This window comes from Protopterus annectens, chromosome 2.part1 (assembly GCF_019279795.1).
Source record: "Protopterus annectens isolate FY-2018-M chromosome 2.part1, PAN1.0, whole genome shotgun sequence".
Taxonomy (NCBI): domain Eukaryota; kingdom Metazoa; phylum Chordata; order Ceratodontiformes; family Protopteridae; genus Protopterus; species Protopterus annectens.
This window is the reverse complement of record NC_056729.1, coordinates 86,545,240-86,567,739: the sequence shown is the minus strand read 5'-3', so window position 1 is coordinate 86,567,739 and position 22,500 is coordinate 86,545,240. Positions and strand designations below refer to the sequence as shown.

Here is a 22,500-nt window from a genome sequence, read left to right as displayed (position 1 = left end):
ACCTCTCTGTAAGCAAACAACAGATGGGGCAAATATCTGTCCCACTCCCTTTTAAAGTGGTCTGGAAATGCCCATACCATGAAATTGAGTGCAGGGAGAGCAGGACTGACATGAAATTAACACTTCTGTCAGTCAGTATTTCTTTTGGGAAACCTACCCTGCTGAAAATCTCTAACAAAGCATTTGCCACCTTTTCTGCCTCGGGGTATCTTGTAGCATAATCTACTATTATTAGGATATACGTTTTTCCTGTGGAACTTGGGGTACTCAGAGACACCACAATATCCATAGCTACCCTCTGAAATGACTCCTCAATCAAAGGCATCAAAGGAGCTTTCACCTTGTCTCCTGCCTTACCTACCTTTTGGCACTGCTCACATGTCCTGCAGTACCATGTTATAGCTCTGGAAATTCCAGGCAAATAGAAGTTCTGCATAATATGTCTCTTTGTATGTTTTATGCCCATATGACCTGCTAAGGGAACATCATGGGCTATGGCTAGAAGAGCCAGACAGTAGGCTCTAGGCACTACCAACTGCTGTATTCTCTCACCTTCTAGCCTTCCCTCAGGGGTCCACTCTCTATACAGTAACCCTTTGTCCCAGTATACAGATTCCCCCTTCCCTTGAGAATCAGGTGCTTCACTAGCTACCTGCCTCATGCCTTGCAATGTAGAGTCTGAGAGCTGAGCCTGTCTCAACTCTCTCTTTGTAACCCTTCCCAGCTCCCCTTCCACAGCCAAGTCTGGCATCCTCTGACAGTGGTGCCTCACCGTCAACCTGGTTACTACTACTCACCTCGGCCCTTGAAGTCACTCTGTCCAAGGGACCATCAGTACCCACAAGCAGCTGTAGCTCACCTTCAGTCTTACTGCTGCAATGTAGCTTCCTCCCTAACCACCTCACCAGTCCTGGCTGCAAGTGTGCAGTCTGTCTGGGTCTCCCCCAGGCTACCAGACCCATATACTTGTCTTCAGGCCTGACTGTGTGAAACTGCATTAACACATGGTACTGCCTCATCCAAATCTTTCCCTATCAGGACATCTGCAAGATGGTAGTTCAGTACCCCTGTTGTCTCAATACAACCTACTATTGGCATTTTGTCTTTCCCACTTACTGGCTCTCTCATCTTTTGTTCCCCACCTTGCCTCCATGGACATCTATATGCCACATTGCCCCACTGGTTGCATTCAGAACATTTAACCCTAGTTCCTGGATGGATACCTGGACTAGTGGCTTCCCCTGCTACTGGCAGATTCTTTGGGGCAGTCTGGGCTGCCCACCATGGATTCCTTTAGAACCATGAGCAGCACTGGGTGTCCCTTTCCTCTGCAGTGATGCCCTGCTTGCTAGGTATAGGTCTTCCTTCTTCTCCAATTCATCTTAAGAAGCACATTGTCTGTCAGCTAATCAGATCCTCATGTCCTCAGGCAAAGTGCTAAGGGCTTGTTCCCTCACCAAAAGGTCTGCCAGCCCTTCAGAAGTGATGACCTGACATCCACTAACCCACCTATGAAAATAAGTGCTCAGTTCAGCAACATATTCACACACACTTTCATCTGCCTTACGTCTATGCTCACAAAACTTTTTCTGTAAGTTTCAGGTGTTAGTTTAAAAAATTCTAACAAACAATTCTTTACAGCATTATAGTTAAAACAGTCAATGTCAGATAATTTGGAAAGTACATTTACAGCTTTACCATGGAGTAAGGGGGTCAGGAAACGTACCCAGAGCCTTTGGTCAACATCATACTGTTTACATACCCTCTCAAACATGTGAATGAAACTATCAAAATTATCCCCCTCTGTAAACTGTGGAAGAAATTTACTGACCTTTTGTACTCCTGGGGTCTGGTTACTCCCTTCCCCATTACCTCCATGACTCTGGAAAAGAGTCAGCATCTCCTTTTCATGCTGCCTCTGCCTCTCCTTCTCCACAGCTTCCATTTCCAAACGCCTGGCCTCCAACTCAAATCTCTAGCTCCACATGAATTTTTAAGTCTGCAAAAAGGTTGAGCTGTCCATTTGAGTGTTGTACATCTCCACGACCATCCCTCCTGATTGCTGTTTCCTGATGCAGCTGTGACCAAAGCTGCAATCATGTTTGCCTTAGTCAGGTTTCCATGCACCAGTCCTTTAGCCTGGCACATCTTAGCCAACTGGCACCTTGTCAGCTTGCCATACTCCTCTGCTGACATGTCTGCCTGCTCTCCCTGACTAACTAAGCTAACAAAAAAAATAAAACAGTTGTGACCTGAACTCTGAATTTTCACTGCGTGGCTGATTTACAGTACAAAAACACCTTCAGTGATCACTGTACACAAGCTACAGGAATTCACTATCCACACCACTACAAGCCAATTAGTATGTGATGTGGCTAACTCGCCACTATCAAACAATTAATACCTGATGTGGATATTCCACCATTGCCACCAATTATGTGACGCTCCTGCACTGGCCCAGTAATCAAGGAGCCTGAATCCTCACCACTAGTACCAGTAAGGAGTGTGCACATTGAGAAGGATAACAAGTACACACACAGTAAAGTACAATTTCCCTAAAGAGTGCACAGAGATCACAGTCAAGTCTGGGGCTGGTTTCTCCCTTTCTCCCCAGATCCCCAATAAGACTCTCCACTGGCAGAGCTACAGGGTTCAGATCCCAGCCGAGTAATCAAGCCAAAACCTCCAGTACCCTCTCTGTCAAACCATTGCATCGTGTCCCTGCCCAAGTAGCTGACACACACACACTTTGAGATTTGGTTTATATACAAACACTCCTGGGGAAGGCTGGCAGAGGTTCTCTAGCTATGCCCCCTCCTGCTAGGGTATAAGGTAGCAATCACTGCCACCAACTACTCTTATCAGCTAGTAATAAGGCCCTTCCCAAGGGCTGACCAATTTCACTGTGTAATATTATTGTTATCCAAATAGTAAATGTGACCCAGGGCTAAGGCTATTCTGGAGTGGATTTGTACAGTATCACCAAATACATGCAAGTACTCTAGAGCTTAAATTATCTCTACACAAAACAGCCACAGTTATAAGGTATAAAATATTTAATTCAATAATAAAAACACAAGACAATACTTATTACTTCAACATAATGACATTACAGAGTTCAGAAATCACAGGAAAATGCTTTAAAATAATACTGTAGAATAGTCTGACATAAATATAGAAAAAAGCTAGACTAATCTGGCTATTTCTATCTATAGCTAAGAGAAATCACTTTTCTAAATAGTTATCTTACTTATAGAGCAAACAAGTGCTGGTGAGTTGATGTGTTCAGGTTCAGACAAAATTCAAAATGCTCTAATCTTTCTCTCTGAGAAAATCTTAAATTGATAAACAGCCAGTATTGCTGAGTCATTTCACATTACATCATTTTTATCACTTCTTTATTTTTATTTATTTTACATTTGTTTACCGAGAAAGTCCGACTGGACACAGGTCCATTTTCATCAGTGGCCCGGGGAGAAAAGCTCCACATTACAATACATTACATGAGAGTAAAATGAAGTAGAACATACATACATATATACACATCAGGACAACAAGCTGGTGATTAACAAACAAACATATAGCATATATACACACACAACAGGACATCATGCTAGTGATAAACATTTCTTACAGTAGGCAATCAGAGGTACATTTTTTTCTTTTGCAGTTATAAGTTTTGTAAGGTAAATGTATATGGGTTTGGAAGCTTTCAGGGGAGAAACTGTTTATACATAGCTGTACCCTGACAAATTCTCTTGGTATGGATAAGCCAGGTGAGTGGCATGAGCATAGCCAGTTACTTAGTGGGTTTTCAGGAGTTTTTTGAATTTACTAAAGGAGGTGGTAGAAGTTATTTGGCTTGGTAGTGTGTTCCAGGTTTTGGCAATGGTGTTGGCAAAGAGGGACGTACCAGCTTCGTTTTTATGTTTGATGACAGTTATAAGGTCCTGGTTACTAGATCTTAAGGCTCTAGAGGGAATGTGGGGCTGAATTAGGTGCTGAAGTGCTGGAGTTATCTCAGGAAGGTTGAAGAGTTTGTGCGCTATAGAGAGTTGACTGAGTAGAAGTATGAGGTAACTCAAGCCAGTTGAGTTGCTTAAGGGATAGACAGTGGTGGGACCTATAAGAGGCTTCAGTAGCAAACTTGGAAATCTTGTTGAAGCAAGATTCCATTTTATTTAGATCAGTTTGGTGGAGATTGGTCAAGATGGGAGAGGCATAGAGGAGGGTGGACAGAAGATGAGTCCTTGCGATGGTTACTTTAGTGCGTTTTGTCATAAACTGTTTATTCCTGTAGAGAAGACCAAGTTTTTATTAACTTTCTTAATGGTTTGTGCTATGTGGATGTCGAACCTCAGGTTACTGTCTATTTCTATGCCTAACAATTTAGTGTTTGTGTGGTTGGACTGATTTGAATATTTTCTTTGGAGCTAATGGTGAAGTTATTATTTAGGGGAGGAGCTCTGCCAGGGCTGAAAAGAATTAGTTTGTTTTTTTGGGGATTAAGTAGTAGTTTGATGTTGGCGAACCAAGTTTCGGCTAGGGTGAAGTTATTTTGGGTAAGGGTTTGCAGTTCACTAAGGGTAGGGGCAGCACATATGAGGGTAGTGTCATCTGCATATTGCACTATTGAGGCAGTGGGAGAGGATGAAGAGATCTGATTTGTAAATAGAGAGAACAGCAATGGGCCAAGGATGGCTCCTTGAGGGACTCCTATGGTTACTGGAAGCAGGGGGGACAACTGGTCCTGCCATAGGACTGCTAGCTGACGGGCAGATAAGTAGCTGTTGAACCATGATATAGAGGAGGGACTTATATTTAGGGTTAATAAGGTATCAAGAAGCAGACTATGGTTTACCGTGTCAAAGGCTTTTGACAGATCTAAGAATACGGAAGAAACAAATAGACCCTTGTTTCTGTGGTGGTTAACTATGTTGGTGAATGATAGTAGTGCTGTTGTGGTGCTATGGGAATGTCTAAAGCCATGCTGGGATATGGAGAGTAGGTTGTTATTCTGGAGGTACTGTATTAGTTGAGTATGAACAACTCTTTCTAATATTTTGGATAAAGGTGATAGGATTGCTATTGGGCGATAGTTGGTCAGCTCTAAGGAGTTGCCTCCTTTGTGCAGTGGAATTATATATGATGTTTTCCATGAGGTGGGTACTTCCCATTCTGAGAGCGATCTGTTTATGAGAATAGAGACAGGATAGGCTATAGCTTCAGCTGAGATCCGAAGGAAGTCTGCTGGCAGCTTATCAGCTGCTAGAGTGGGTTGATTTAAGTTTACCAAGGAGTTTAGATATTGATTTGGTGGATACAGAGTGGAGGTGAAAACTGGGGCTATTGTTTTGTATATTGGGGTGGGTTGGGGTAGTTATTGGTGTGGGGCTGCTAGTACTATTTTGGACATTGGCAAGGGTCTGGACTGTTTCGGTAAAGAATTTGTTAAACTGAGTAGGAATGTTTTCATAGTTATTTGGAAGCACAGGGTTTGGAGTCGTGGACTTTCCTGGATGCAGTATACCATTTATTGAGACCCAGAATTTTTGTGGGTTGTGAACATATTTTTCTTGCATGCTTGTATAGTAGCTGGATTTGTCTAGTTTGATTCGTTTTTTGGCTTTGTTACGGAGCTCTACATAGTTTTGTCTCAAAGTAGTGGTTTTGTTTTTCAGATACTGAATCCAGGCCTTGTCCCTTTCTTTCATTATAGTTTTAGCATCTTTTCTTAGCCATGGGGCATAATTAGTTTTTATTCTAATGGTTCTAGGGGGGTGCATGATAGTTTAAGAATTTTACAAAGGTTGTGTTAAAGTACTCGACAGAATCGTCTAGAGGTAGATGTTTTAGGGGGGCCCAGTTACAGCTTTTTAGAGTACTAATGAGATCAGTAGCTATAAAGTTTTTTTTGTTTCTAACTACTCTGAGGATAGGTTTGTTTATGGTTTGGGATCTGTTCCTAATTAGGTAGGTTGGATGATGGTCACTTAGGGTATCTGGAAGAAAACCAGAATGCTGTGCAAGAGTGGGGTCAGACACCAGGATCCAGTCTAAGATGGACTGGCGTTTGGAAGTTTTGTCAATTTGAGTGGGGGTGGTCATAGTTTGGGTAAACCTGTGAAGGTTTATGAAGGCAGAGGAATTATGGCTGGGGAAGTGAAGCCAGTCAATACTAAAGTCTCCTAATAGTATGGTTTCATGTGGAAGGGAGTTGGAGGTCCATTTAAGCAGGCTTTCCATTACAGTAATGTTATTGCCTGGTGGTGTATAGCCACCTGCAATAATTATATGTTTGTTGGAACTTATTTTTAATTTGGCAAGGATTAGTTCTACATCTTTGAATTCATAGGTATTGTAATCTAGTTGTTCTAAGGCAAGATGATTTTGAAATAATATTGCAACACCTCTGCCCTTTTTCTCTAATCTGTCTCTTCGGATAATGTATCCCAAGGCAGTAATCTCAGTATTGTGATGTTGTGGTTTGAGCCATGTTTCAGTTAACACTGCGATATGTGGTTTGTACAGAGCTAGTAGGGCATGAAGGTCATGAATTTTGTTAAGTATACTTCTTACATTAATGTTTAATAAGAGGAGAGCTGAGGTAGGTCTGTGGTGTAGGGGATTTAGCTGATTTAAGTCATGGCTGATTGATGTTTTAGGTCCTGGACTGGGATGTATATCACCACTGCAAGTGAGTTTATGGAGTAGGTGTCGATAGAGTTTGGTCAATTTGTGAATTATTTTAGTTTGTCTTTGAGATGAGAAGGGGCTAGTTTTGATTTTCAGTTTAATGCGCAAGTAAGAGAAAGGTAGTGGGGAGGTAAGTTCACATGGTGATACAGGGACTTTTTTTAGTTTGGTGGTGTTGGCTGTGGAATCAGTTTGCCAAGGGGATGGGGTGTGGTTATGAAGCTGAGTGTGGTAGGAGGACAGGATGGAAAGTAGGAGTAGGTGAAGATTATTAATGGATAGAATGATGTTTTTAGTAGTCGGGTTGGATATGTGTAACCCATGTTATCTAGTTTCAGAAAGAATGTGTTACATGCAAGGGTACTATCTATGAATGAGTGAGACTGGTATTGTATTAAAGGTGCAGTATTAGGTGTATGTGGGAGTTTGTTGTTAAGAGGGATAAGACATTTGAAGTGATAGGTGGATGCAAGTGTAAGACTTGCTAATGGGAGTTGTCTGTAGCTACAAGTTGAAGTGATGTTAGGGACTTAGAAGCTATATAAGCATCAGGTAATGCTGGGTATACAGCTACAGAAAAGTGATGGAGAGTATGGCCAGTGCAAGAGCTATCGTTTTGTGTGTTAGGGAGCTGCAGTATGGCCAAGAAGTATTGATCAGGTAATTGGTATCCTCTAGTTAAGAGAGGGTAGCAGAGATAGTGAGTTAGTAAATACGGGGGGGGGAGGATACTTGCTACTTTATCTGTAATGATATTCTTGACTATGGATAAGGTGAATTGAATTATATATTTCAATTTATTTATACTACATTCAGATATGTGTATTTACTGCAGTTAAAATATTAATTATAGGTAATATTAAATGGTTATAGGGTGGTGTGTATAGAGAGGTGGTGGAGGAGGTAGGGATTCTATGCTGCAGGCAGGAAGTAGGCTAGAGTGTTTGTGAGGAACATGAAGGAAAGGAGTGTTTGTGTAGGAGGAAACAGGTGGTTAGGTATAAAGGAAATGATATAGGGGTGAGTGGGAATGGGGGTGGGAGCAGAGTGAAGTGAGCCTGAGCGTAGCGAGAGCAAATGGAGCGGGGCTGCACCCACAGCAACTGTAAATAAAAACAATCGATACCTTAACATACAACAAATTATCAACAGTGAAACGGATGAAAGGGGTGGGCTAAGAGGAAGAAGGTTTACAGCTGTTGCCCCTGGGGTATGCACTCTACCTAACAGGTTTTAACAAGGCATAACAGTAGTCACAAAAGCTGGCACTTACACTACACAAGTGGCAACAACAAGGTTCCTGGAGTTAAACCTGGGGCTGCAGTCTATTTTGGGATGATTGTTGGTTAGAGTTTTCTTTGTTTTTAGCTGGAGTGAGAGGATTCCTTGCTCACACAAGTGGGGGGGGTACCCAAATCTATCAGGTGTTCAGTGGCTTAGAGATGCTACACCTAGAGGGCTTTCGGCTGCAATTCTTTAGTTCCCAGGCTAACAGAAACTCAAAATTTACATTTCTTAGTAAGCTGCACCTGATCAGGAAGCCACAGCAATAAAAGACATTATACACATAAAACCTTAGTAATTATCTCTTAAATCAAGACAACAGAAAGAATTTCCTGATCCAGATATCCTGTCTCCGGGCTTGAGATCAAACAGTCATACAATGCTCGACTTATCAGCTTTCTTCCAGCAGAGTGCACTGTGGTTGCATTTTTGAAGCTCAGTACAACATATAGTTTAATCATAACCTATATTTGTCTCTATATTTGCAGAACAAGCCTGTGGACTACATTAATATTTACAATGACATAGAATTATTTACAAAATTCTATAAAGCTAGGGTAGCAGCCTTAACAAGTACAGTGTTTGGACTCACAGAGGAGTTCCCATTAGGAGTTGGGGTTCATCAGGCTTTAGTCTGAGCTCACTGCTATTAATTCATACTGGTGATGGACTACATTAGCAGTCAAGTTGCAAGGGAGAGAGCAACAAGGCTGTTGTATGCTGATAATGTAACATTACAGGCAGACTCAAAACAGGAACTTCAGCAATGATAGGGGAATGAAACTTAAAACTGAAGATACATGGGATTAAACTGAGTATGGATAGGTTTTATTGTCATGGCAACAAATGAGGGAAATCAGAAGAAGCTGAAATTTGAGATATAATGGAAAATAGTGGAACAGGTTAACAGCTTTAAGTATTTGGGAGTTTTTTTTTTTGTTTGTTTTGCTTTTTTTTAGGAGAAGAGAGATCTGAATGAGGAGATCCAATGATCATAGCTATAATTAGAGGGGCTGAAGCCAATTGGCACAGAGCTTCAAGGGTAGTTTATGTGATGGAAGAATACCAAACAAGCTGAAAAGATGTACAGAACAATAGTGCCAACAGTACTGAAACCAGTACTTCTGAATGGTACAGTAACATGGACAGTAAGGGGAGTGCAGTTTTGGAAGCTATGGGTGATGGAGATGAAGTGCACGAGATAAGTGGTAGGATGCACCATGCGGTACAGACAAAGAAATGATGACATTACAGCAGAACCCAAGGTAGCTTCACTGCTGAGTTGAAACAGAAGAGATTATTGTGGTTCAGTCATATGTGCAGGAAGTATATGATGATGATTTTGAGATGATATGAGAAAGGCAGGAAGAAAGCAAGATGAAATGAGAACATCCAGCAAAGGGATGGATGGATTGTATGAGAGAAGACCAGAGAGTTAGGCATGACACTTGAAGATGATGAGTGTGGCATTGATAAAAAGAGGTAGCAACAGTTCACACAACACCCAGACTCAATGCAGAAAATGGGAAAAAGGGGATTAAAGATGATGATGATGGTGATGCACACAGTAACGTAGCATAATTAAGTCAGAGCAAAGAGGGCAGCCACCTTGGAAGCAAACAGGGAGTATGATTGGCCGATTCCAACTGCTCTACAATAAATGCCAGCTTTTAAATGCAAGTACTATATTTGTGGTAAAACCTGAGAACTCTAGCTCTCCCTGGGTGATCTAAACTGTGAAAACTGCTTGTTAAAAATGTGGCAAGCCATTTGTTACAGTTTAAAAGAAAGAGTTTTTTTCTCTTACTTTCTATTTTTTCTACTTTTATAAAGTAACACCTGGTACTGTAAGCTTCTGCTGATGAGGGACAAGGATGGAATGCTGAAGAGGACCTGATTGGCTCCTGCATTTCAGGAGAATCCGCCATCAGATCTCAAACCATTTTTTATCTCCTCAATAATGCTGAGGGCCATCAGATCTGGGAATGGCTCCAGGTATTAGATGAGTCAGCTATGCCTCTGTGTACACACACATACATACACACACAAATTTCACTCAAGATATACTTGAGGTACTCTCAATATTTAGAAAGGCTGCAGGCAGAAGACTAGCAGTAGCTATATAAACAGAGAGAGAGAGACCGAGGTGAAACAGATATCCCACTAATGCAGTCTTTAATAGTCTCCTAACATGTCAAACAGGATACCCAATGCTATCTAAGAACACATGACTGCCTAGGTCTGCAACAACATAAGCATACCTATCATGTCCCTCATTTGGGCTCAACATTTTACACTATCCCTACTAAAATGTGTGACGTTTTTGAAAAAAGGTAGCCGAGGAATCAGTAAACAACAATAGTCATAGTTACAGATTTCTTTTGCTTCACAAAATGCATTTCAATTCAAGTTTTTTTTAATTTGCCAAGTTTCTGTCAGTAGTATCAATATTTAAAAAGTGCCCCTGATTTGGTACTTTTATTCCTGATTTTGGACACAAGAAAACAAGAGCTGTGCATAGAAATAACAACAAGCAATGTGCCAAACATGTTGATTCCTTTATCAAACTTGTCAAACCAATATGTTGATGCTAGGTAAAGCATGGAGCCCTCTTCCTGGTGTTCTCTGTGTGAATTAAACACTGTACCCATGTAGCCTGCTCCAGTAGACACACACAGTCATCCCAGTGATACAGTCTACAGAGGCTGAGCTGCAAGTGGACATCTCAGGAAATGAAAAATAGTAAGATCACCCCCCCAATTAAGTTATGGTCACCCCCCTTTGGTGGGAAGCAGTGTTTGAAGGGAAATATCATATTGTATGTATATCCTTAGTTAAATTAGTATGCTTTGAAGTGGCAATGCGTAAATACTTCAATATCAAGGACTTTATTTAAAATTTGTTAACCAGTTTAGCGAACTGGTCTGAAAATCTGTACATTTTAAAGTGATAGTAATGTTTAAGCACCTTGATACCAAGCTGCATGCCAAGGCCTTTATTTCTTTAATTAATTTATTTACTTATAGAACAAGTCCAAAAAACATGTTTTCTCCCCCTCCGAGCCCCCTGAAGCTCTGACATGTGGGCCCTAATGCCGTTGTTCTTGTGTCTGTTTTACCAGCTCCATGATCACTGCCACTGGGAGGTGTATGCTCACTTCATCACATGTGCAACCCCCCCCACTAAGCAGCTCTACTGTTAAGTACGAGCTGGCTTGGCTTGTATGTTGCTTTACTGCAGCTACCCTAGGCTGTCGTCCTCCCCCAGGATGGGCAGATTAACGTTGGCCACTTATTACTATCCTCCCTACATGGCTCTTCCAGCATAAGTGCTGCTAATCAAACATGGGTCATCTGAGGAACAGTAATGGCTTTATCCCTCTGCACCAAGGGGCTGCTTAGTCTGAAGACCATTCTCAGCCACAACTCAAGGCATGAGGCAAAACTACAGCACAAGTAGGCTGCATGAATGCATAAAAAATCCATCATGCATTTAAATACAGAGATGAATTGAACAGAAATGCACTAAGAAGAGAGTCAAACAGAATTGAACCACTAGACTAGATTCTCAAATGTTACAAGAAGCACAAACAGTTAAGAAATTAAGACACTAAAACAAGGAATAAACATGAAAAAAACAAAAGTAAAAATGGAGTGACTAAGACATCAGTCTTCATGCACAAACAGTATTAACTATCACCATTAGAGGACTGGTAAAATCACTGTAAAAGTTCACCTTTTACTGTGAACTCTACATCACCACCAATTTCTACAATGATATAGAGACGAAATGGCAAATCATCCAAAAAATGTCACTCCCACTGCTACTGTACATAACTGCAACCCTAACTTCCTCTCCCCTGGCAGAGAACTCTTGCCTGCCTGTCAACTGCTATTCATCAATGCCAAGTCTGCTAACAGATTCCAGGGTTCCAACCTCCAATGGGACACATGGCTACATTCTTTTACATTCTAACATATTCAACCCTATCCTAACCACTCCCTTCCCTGCAAAGAAACTTAAAAGACAGTTTTAAGGATCATTGCTCAGTATAATCCTTTGAGAACACTCTTCTGCTATCAAATGCTGTTCTAATTTCCCAAAGTTAACACCAAAGCTAGAGTTATGGACTTCATTTCAGTAAACTCCCATCCCAGCAGTGCTACAAGTTTGCCTCTCATATGCAGAACTTCCTGTCCAATGGTTACTTCAAAGACAGCTAAAACAGAACGACAACCCTTGTACTCGTTTTTACAAATGCTGCAGTAAATGATATGAGAGACAGGAACGCATAAGCTCTGTAGTGTCTCACTGTTCAATTCTTCCTGCTTCTATCACCTTCACTACACTTTTTGACCGTTCCTCAATAACAGGATTTGACTATTTCTCACACATTTCTTCCTGGGCCTCCACCGAAAACTGATTTTACTGCTCAGTCGGACTTACTACTCAGTCGGACTTTCTCAGTAATTAGATGCAATAAATATATACTTGCTAAAATCTCTGCTTAACTGCTGGATTTCTGTAACATCTGCAGAGACAATCAAATGCTGCACAATAATTTGTGCAGTACTGTCCTGTACTTTAGTGCATATAATTTAATTTTATATTCTGATTTGCCACATAATGCATACACTGATCTGAAGTGTTGATCACCTTGGGACTCTGCTTAAAAAAGAGCAGCAAATGCTTACTTAGAGCATCTGGTCACCAGCATTGCAGAAACATTTACTTACTTGTTTGCTCACTGAATTAATACATTTTTTCAGCGGAGAATCTGAGAGTACAAAGCCACAGAACTTGACAGGTCTTGCATACACATAAGCTATGCAGTAATCAATACAATACATACATGTAAACAGAAAAGGCTTAGGACACCACAAAACAGGATTATTGGAACACTCACTAATTTGATAAGAGTGCAAATGTACGTAGTTCTCCAAATAAAGACAAAATACTGCTTGGTGTACTTTTCAGTAGATTCATAGATTGCAGGAAGACTGCAGAACATGAGAACATGAGTAGAGGAAAATGAAGAATGTCACAAAAACGTGCAGTGAAGTAGGGTATTAAGCACAGTGTTCAGTTTACTAAAAAGGATTTTAAAAAATTGCATTATTTACTGTCCATAAGCAGAAGTGATTACTTTTCTTAAAAAGATGAGATTTAGGTTTGGCAATAAATAGATCACTATGCTTTCGATGAAGTTAAGAAAGTAAAAATCTCCCAAGTAAATGCACGGAAGAGCAGTGAGCAAGATCCTGGCAAAACACAGGTGTGTGTGTGCACAACAGTATAAAAACGACAAGTTTTCAATACCAAACATGATGGGTAAATTACCTCCTAAGTGCAGTGAGCCTGGTTTTCTGTCTTGATTGCATTATAAAGACTATACACCTCACAATTCTTCTTCAAAACAAGGGTGACAGTGTGGGAAAGAATGCATGACACATTAACAGCCTTCACGATGGCAATGCAAAATTAAGTATAATTAATTGCCCTTATATTTATCTTTGTAGATTACACTGTATCATAAACTATGAATTTATGCTTTAAATTTCATTGGCCAGTGGGGAAAATTGTCATTTCTCTATACAGAGCATTTCTGAAGGTTAATACTAGTGACCTACCATACAAAACATGACAGCTGAAAAATACAATAAAAACCTGTGTCACGATGCATTTTTGAGTCACTGTAGTGAAACTTTTTCATTTGCAGCAGTAAGTTATGAATCGCCCATATCTTGAAAAGAAAACCTCTACTGTGCTCCACTTGTAACTAACTATTAAAATACAATTCTGCTGTATCCAGCAGATGAAGTGAGAGTCACTGAAGGTCTGATCAACAGTTACCAACTTCATGTTACATACATGTATATAAAGCCATAACTGCTCAGAAAACCCTAGTTCAAAAGCATGGACATAAGCAGCCATGGTACTACAACATGTATATGGGCTTGTTTACTTCAGTTCTCTCAAAAATGCACAGTAAGGTAATACTGTGTCACCTAGATGCCAGATTTTTAATCACAGCGACCCACTTATCTAACAGCACCAAGATGCAGATTGTGCTCTGAATACTGTAGGATAACTTAGTATTTGAGAAAACACACAGAGAAATGGATCTCCTATAGGACCAAAAGGATCAAACAATGACAAACTCCAAGCTTCACTGTACAAAAACTGGAATCATATGCATGCAGAGAACAAGCATTATGGAAAATATATATATATTTCACACAGGTAAATGTTCTGCGAAGATTAACAAAAATGAGATTTTACAGCACTCCTCAGCCAAGTTAAAAATGTCAGTAAAATTCAAATAGTGGATCAAACTGATTTAGTGAAACATGCAGTACAGGTGAATGCGCCTTTTAATATAAAGAAGTGAGCACCTGCATTTGGCAATGAGGCAATGTCATTTTACAGCTGTTGCCCATAGTGACTTAATGACACATTTCTCTCAACTTCCCCGTTCAGGAATCCTGGCAAAGTCAGAAATAATGGGGGGGATAAACAACCAAGATCAGGGACAATTTTTAAATAGGACTCTAATACACTTAAAGCAACAGAATATGTGTTGAATCAACGTGCATTTTCTGAACAAGTTTGAAACTCTGTCTGATACTACTAACTGACTGTACTCTTACATGATTTATAAGAAAATCAAAAATGTTATAAAGAAGAGGGCTAAAATATGAGGAAAAATCAGGGATGTTCTGCAAAATCAGGGGCAGCGGAGAGGAATTCTTAATGGATCTCAACTAATATAGCAGAAAAATTATACATTTTATAACAACATATTTAAAATGTCTGCCACATTAGAAAAACACAAAGGTACACTACTGTTTTTCCTAAACCAAAACCAAAGGTTATGTGAAGCTTTTATCATATGGTAGAGACTACAACTGCAGGAACAGCCCTGCAACAAATTACACACTTCATGCCATGCGCCAGGGGAACACGTCTTGATTTATGAATGATTATCATCGCTTCAAAAAACTAGCTTCTACAGAGTCTGCCACTACATTCTTATGAACAATAAATTAAAGCTCATCAATATGTTGGGATGTTTGCCTGCTTTGGTTCTGCTACAAAAAATTACCTATTTCAATTTAGAAGTACTTACTGTCTCATATTAGCTTGTGTGCCAATGGCAGGGCTTTTGTTTGTACATTCAGTAACAGCAACAAAGGTTTTTACCACAAAGTATCTTTATAATGTAAATGAAAGAAATATAATCAAGTGCAAATGCTATTCTTAAGTTACAATATTTTACATGTAAATGGCATACTTATGTATTTTAACATGCTTGCCTCAGTCATGCTGCAAACTCCAACATACATCTCACCTGTATTTGTGTTTTCATGCAGTCATGCAAAAAAATTCAGAGAATGTATGCCTTTCCACTTTTTAGAAAATGCAAGGTTCAAGCCCCAAATTCAAATAATTTTTATTGTCACTACTATTTTTGCAGATTTTTGTAGACTATGTTGGTTTGATGTGTCACTTTTATGAAGGATTTTTATTACTTGAGAATCTGTTTGCATCATAAACCTTCCCCAGTTTAATGTTTTTGTTGTTCATGTCTGAAGCAGTCTTTCTGTGATGAAAGCATTTACTTCACTTATTTTTGTTTTGATACAGTTATACTACACATTTGCTGGCAAATTATTTTTTCATTTTTCAAAAACTATATTACGTTAGCATTTCAGATCTGTCTAAAAGCAGACTCACACACCTCAACTAATCCATTTGCTTAGTCAAAAATACACTCTTTCCAAGACAGCAGTGTTTTGTAGTCTTTGTCAAACACATTTAAAAAAAAAGGTAAAACAAAGATTTTTATTAATAAATAAATCAATTATATAAGCAAAATTGTAAGCATTCTTATATGTATCCATATCTGGGGAGGATACATGTTTGTGGTATTCAGGCTATGGAGACCACTGTGGAACAAAGCCATAGAAGCTAAAAATTGTAGTGTAATACAGGAAAGGTAAGGGACCACTCTACAACAAATTATCTAGTAATCAAAATTAAGCATTTCCTAAAGAATTCAGCATTCATGTAAAATGTGGTATTAATATAACAAAAGGTAGCAGCAAACTGCCCTGTTGTTTTGTGCCCTCCTAAAGACGTTAGGGAAATAGGATGCTGAAAAGGCAAACTGGCCAGGTGGTGGTCAGAATGCCTCTATGAGAAGTAATAGCTGCACTGCAGAGTTAGTGGCTGCTCTGATACTGGTCATTAGCCTCATGCACAGACTTGCACTGAAGGTTTTTTTATTACTACTTCACTGCACATGAAGGACTGGGAAGGTGTACTGCAGTGTTTACACCCAGTGCATCAGGCTTCTGTACATCCACAGAGTCAGACGCATCAAATTACATTACATCATTAGCTCAAGGCCAGCGGTCACCTACACAAGGTTCTGTTATGCGTGGTTATTAAACACAGGACTCAAGAAAACTCAGTGCATTGTGGGTAAGAAATGTACAGTGACTTTAAAGTTGCTATGGAAATTTTCTTTATGAGTAGTCAATCAAAACTTTTGTTTAATGATGTAGAAAAGGTGTCTCTGATCTTCTTTTTGCATGCAACTATATTAACTATGTCTGCCTGCTGTACTCTTGGCAGAGTGCTGCACTGCCTGTGTTTCAAATAACCCTGACAGAAAAACAACCATCTAAGACACGAAAACAAGAAAGCTGCAAAAGTAATACACAGAGAAGCATTTTAAAAGTGTTTTAAAAGAACCAGAGGAATCATGATAGAAATATTTAACAGTTCCAAGATTAAGAGTACTTAACTTTTCGAAAAAGTCAAGTTTTATCACACTCTGGACATACATATATTCCAATTCCATTTAACGTGTGAAATGTCTTTACAGCATATGTATCAAAAAAAAGTCAGTGTTAAGTAAGGTAACATAAAATCACCCTTTACTTTTGTTACTAATCTAAGGGGTACTTCTAAACTGATGTGGGCCAATAAACTCAGTGAATACCCCAAAGAAGATGTATTTTCTTCCTATACCATCCATAGTATTAAATAAATGCAGAAAATCTGCCATCCAAGCCAATTAAACTCACAAGTTAGCTATGTCAGCTTTTATGATGACTAACATCTCAAACAACTGTTTAACTGATAATATGCATTCCTCTGGATGTACAACAGTCGTTCATTTATTTTTGTTTGTTGACCAGGATAGAGTACAGATCCACACCGATCAATTTCAGGCTCAGCATAGGTATAAAGGCATATTACAATGATGAAAGTGCAAATAAAATGAAAAGAAAGAGGTGACTCAACTTTATAGCTGAAAATAAGGAAGTTGCTAGGGCAAAACAAATGCAAAAATATACACTCAGTTATTAAAAAGGAAAAGAAACCAGTACAGTGAAGTTAATTGCACAGTATATATATATATATATATATATATATATATATATATATATATATATATATATAGAGAGAGAGAGAGAGGATGGCAAAAACACAGTTGTGATACTGGATGCGTGATAAAGAAGCGAGAGCAGAAAGTAGAATACATGGGGTCAGGTTATGTCATGGAACTACAGACGCTTTTTTTTTTTTTTTTTTTACTGCAGTGTCATACACACTTAACTGTCTTAACTTCTCTATATGTGTTTGCAAAAGGCAAACTAAACAGTTCTTAAAGCAAGACAAATGGGATAAAAGATCCCAGTACCTCTGTTACTGAAGTCCAACACCACCCTTAAAAACTAACTACTTAACATGCTTGGTTAATGATTTAGTTGCTCAGTAATATAAGAAACTTAGTGGTGAATAGGCAATTATGTGCCTTATTTTTTTTTTTAACAATTAAGTAGCATGTTGTAATTTGCATGCTGAAGATGGAGATACCTGCTGCAGGCAGCCTGCACTACTACTAGTCCTTGCATTACAAAGCGATTAAACGAAAAAAATCCTACACTTGAATCACACTCCCAACCCTACATCACCTAAGGAACTTCTACATTACAGAGGAATTATATGAAAAAGTCCTACCATTTGAATCATACTCACAACCCTACATCACTAAGAGAGCGTCTGTATAAATGGCTTTACCAAAACAATATACATTGCTATAATATTATGCTCAGAACATTAATTTCTAAATAAAACTGTATTAAAATGCCTATGCAAATGTTGCATAAAATGTACACATTTCACAAATATATTTAATGACTTCTAAGTACATTTCAATAAACTGCAGTGACAGTGCAGTCACTCAGTAGTAAAGCTAAGCAAGCCACCAGTAAATAATGCAGACAAATGCAATAATCTGCATGGTAAAAAAGGAGAATTACAACTACGTTCACATTAAAATATGTCAATACATGTTATGAAAGTGTGCATTTTTAACAAAACACAGCTGAACAAAGTACATTTCAGTTTTAAAACAAGCTTTTCGATAAACTATCAAAGATTAATTCTTACTTCAGTTACAGAAAATATACAATGCAACTTATGAAAATGTAAGGAAGTCTATTTTGCCATGGTGTAAAATAAAAATGATTATACAATCTATTTGAGTAGGTATTGCTTAATTAAAAGGTTGTAATTACATTTGGGTATATATAAACTCTTATTGCTCATGCTATAATCAGTGTACTGTGCTGGACTCAAAAACTGCACTACGATATATATTTGACTGAAGCATGTTCACTGACCATGGTAGATGTCACAATAAAATGTTACTTGTGACCAGCACACTGACAAAAGAATAAATAGAAGATACCACTATCACATAACTTTTGATACATCTGGAAAAATTAACTTCTCATTATGAAGTGGTTAAAGAATATCCATTGGCCGAAGAGAAGGAAAAAAAAAGCCTTGCTGGCAGATTGTACTGTCAATGCTGCTAGAATATAAACAAAACAAGAAATGTGCAGACCATGTCCATCCAAAGCCTACTTCTTTCAGTCTTGTATTATAGAGACATAAGCACAGAGACACAAAAACTACATACGCTAAATGAAATTAACCCAGCTGCAACTAAAAACATTTTCGAAGCTTACAGAACATTTCAGAGATTCCCAAGTTGACAAAAAAGCTTGGAAATTCTTTTTCTCTGGTAATGAGAACCAGTAAATATTAAGAGATAAATCAACCATATCATTGTTCCATATCACTTTGCCACAAGATGGCACTCTAGGCCCCTGGAAAGCTTGGTCACTGCTTTTACTACTGAGGCCAACTGCCAAGAAGTAAGGGATTTTCCACAAGGAAACAAAGAGCAAGCAAAGTGGTGTTCCTTCCTAGGCTTCCAAAACACTAACTGAAATGATCAGAACCAACAGGACTTTTTTTTCCTTAGTAATATATTTACTCCCATAAACAACACTTCAGTATTTACAATTTAATAAAAATAATGTTGCAAAAAGCAAAATCATCCAGAAAAAAAAAACAATGAATGAAAAGACAGATATTACTAACATATAATTTTCTTGTTAAGCTATCTTATAAACATCTTAGCAATGTCCATAAGTAATGTTAGTTGGCATGCCAAAAATTCTCAGTAAACGTGTCTTTAAGGGTGGAAAACGCAAAATTTAATACAATATTACTAAAATAAGAAGTAACAGTTTCACCAAAATTGGGAAAGGAAGACAGGGTCAGTCATAATTTGCAAAGCCCTACAGCAAACAAACCTTCCTGAAATTAATGGTAATGAAGCAGTAGCACTTTTAAATTTCAAATTCGCCACAACTTTATTACTCCTTAAAGCAGGAGTATTTCTGACTTCACGAAGGATAAAACTAAGGCAAAAAAATCACAGCCTTCCTTCCAACATGTGGCTCAAGTCACACAGTGGCATCTGACATTGTTAAGCCAATGCAAGAACCACATGAACTTTGAAGGGGGAAAATTTTCTTGAACGGCCTCATTCTGGAGAGAAAGTAGGAGTATGCATCTTTCAGAGAAAGCACATTAAATGTTAAGAATTCTGCACAGATGGCAATTTTACTAATTCAGGCAGCAAATTTAAAAGGTGTAGTAAGTTCAGCTCTGGTGTCAATGTTAAGAATTCAATTAGGTAAAAAGTACAAGAGTTCAGCTTCTATGCACACTGACTCACTTTAATATTATTGATTTTATATTTCATATTTAGAAAATAATATCTACAACATGCAAACATACCTGCATTTATTCTCACTTCCCAGCACCCTGAAATTATACAGATTTCACTCAAAAAGTGATGAGCACTTTTGCATTTAAGAGCTACAGCAATACAGATCCCAGCAACTCTTTTCAGTATTAGCAAGATAATAACACAATATTTCTGGTTATAACAACTTCAACTCAGTAGCAAAAATCAAGATGTCATCTGTCTGTTGTTGTTTGCCTACTGGACCTTTGCACCTCGACAGACAATGTTTTTTTTTTTTTCTAGTCCCTCCCAAGACATGCTGTTATCTTCTGCACTGATAAGGCTATCCATTTGAAACCTTTATGCCAAAAGAAAAGAGAAGTGCAGTCACACAGTCCCCAGACTATTTCCTAAGAAGTGTGTGTCCATCACACAAACAAAAACAGAGATTCGGTAAGCTGCTGGGCTTACTAGTACACAGTGAAGATGACTATGAACCCAAAGGCACTGTAACACAGAATTCAGTGTATATGCAAACATAAGATTTTTAAAGCTTGCTACTAGGAACGGCACTCAAACTACTGAGAAGAGCTTGGTATACCCCTTAGAACAGGCTGCACGTGTCATCTTCCACATGAATTTAAAAAAAAAAAAAAAAAAAAAACACAAGGAAATCCAGTTAAAAGAATCTTACAAAAGCAACTGTGAACCATGAAAATTAAGGAATATGAGCAAACAAAAATTACTGCATAGAAACACATTCACTTGGTGAGGAGAACTCAGTCTATAAAGGACTATAACTCTCACTTTGTAAGTTTAATGTTCATTTTTTTTAAATTGTCTAGTCAATAAAACTAAAATGCTTCCTGAAAACATAGTATAATAAATATAAATCATATATACAACCATTTAAAGCAATCACCAATCTCTTTTTTGAAAGCAGTTGCGGATAAAAATGCAAACTACATAGTGAAAATTTAACATGCAGTACTTAAAATAAATTTATTCCAAAACTGTGTGATATAAATATGAGCATGTTTACATGTGAACTCCCTCTCTCTCTGTACAGATGTGCACAGACACACACACATATATATATATATATATATATATATATATATAAATACACACACATTATGTTATATACAAACCCCCACACGTACACTAAATATTTATATATAGGTACATATAACAGACATGTGCTAAAACTTTTTATTTTCTTTACTTACTAGCTGGGTTTTCTCCAACACTGCTGTTCTTCCCACTCCAGTACCAGAGAAGAAGAGTAGCGTCACGTGAACCCGACAGGACATAACAGTCTCCGCCAATATAGGATTCAGATCGAGCCAAGCAGGTGACCACATCCCTGTGACCAAATATGACCTGGGTCAGCTTTCCTGAAAAACAAGTAATGATATTTTGCTATTAAAATAAAGAAAGAAGAAAATGTTTCTACTAATGTTGCATAATCCAAGTGTTAGTTGTGATCAAATAAGTGGAAAAACTCAATCTTCCTAGAGTAAATATTTTTGTTCAATTAATTTAAATTTCAAATAATTTCACAGTCAATAAAATTTAAAAGAATAAAACACGGCAGACTAAAATATGTACTGCAATACTCTTGCTTCGAGTGTATTTAAATAAAGATTTCTGATGCACTTGTCAGGCATTATGCTATGGAAGGCAATCAAGTACTTCACTGTGTTAACATCTCTTGTAATACCATTGTTCAAAATGATTTAAAGGAGTTTCAGTAACAGAGGTCTCATTATGTTCTCAGAGCAACAGCACAAATGCTGCAACTGCAAAAGGTTAGAACACCACACCATCTTATAGCAACTTAGCCATAATAATTCAGCTACTCATAATTTAAAAAAAAAAAAAAAAGACAGACCCCGGCATATAACTTGCTCAAACTAAAGGCTGTCAGAGTAATTCCCACAAATGGCTGCTGAAGGAAGGTTTTATTATGTTTCTGCTCTCCTTCCTGTGCCCAGAAAATATGACTTGCGTTACAAGAATTTCCTGTTACACAAAGCTGATGAAATCTAAGACAAAGTGAGATGGGGAGGGAAAGAAAGAAATTTCATTTTTTTTTAAGTGCAAAAAAATAGAAATAGTCTAACCCATAAGACAATTTTGCCTTGTATTAGGTCAAATAATCTCCTGTCTGCTGTATGTGTTATAGAGGTACGAAGTGCTCCCATATAGTCCTGTCATAATCTACATTTACAGGACTGTTCAGTGTTAGGTTCCGTGTTTCAGTCAGTTTATAGAACATTAACAGACCAAAGAAATGTGGCAAAAATTAAGTTTTCACAGTTTTCCTCACCAAGTATAAATATGTCGTTACAAAACCTTTGTATCATATGCAGGCATAACTGCTGTCAGATTTG

At 38.3% G+C, this 22,500-nt stretch overlaps 1 protein-coding gene across 1 annotated transcript in view; it reads right to left on the bottom strand.

Annotated features, from left to right (window-relative positions):
• LRBA (LPS responsive beige-like anchor protein) overlaps positions 1 to 22,500 on the bottom strand; it is a 4,045,850-nt gene that overhangs the window by 179,362 nt on the left and 3,843,988 nt on the right. The window contains exon 52 of the mRNA XM_044063433.1: positions 21,334 to 21,501. Within this exon, the coding sequence (XP_043919368.1) occupies positions 21,334 to 21,501 (168 nt within the window). The remainder of the gene's footprint in view (positions 1 to 21,333; positions 21,502 to 22,500) is intronic.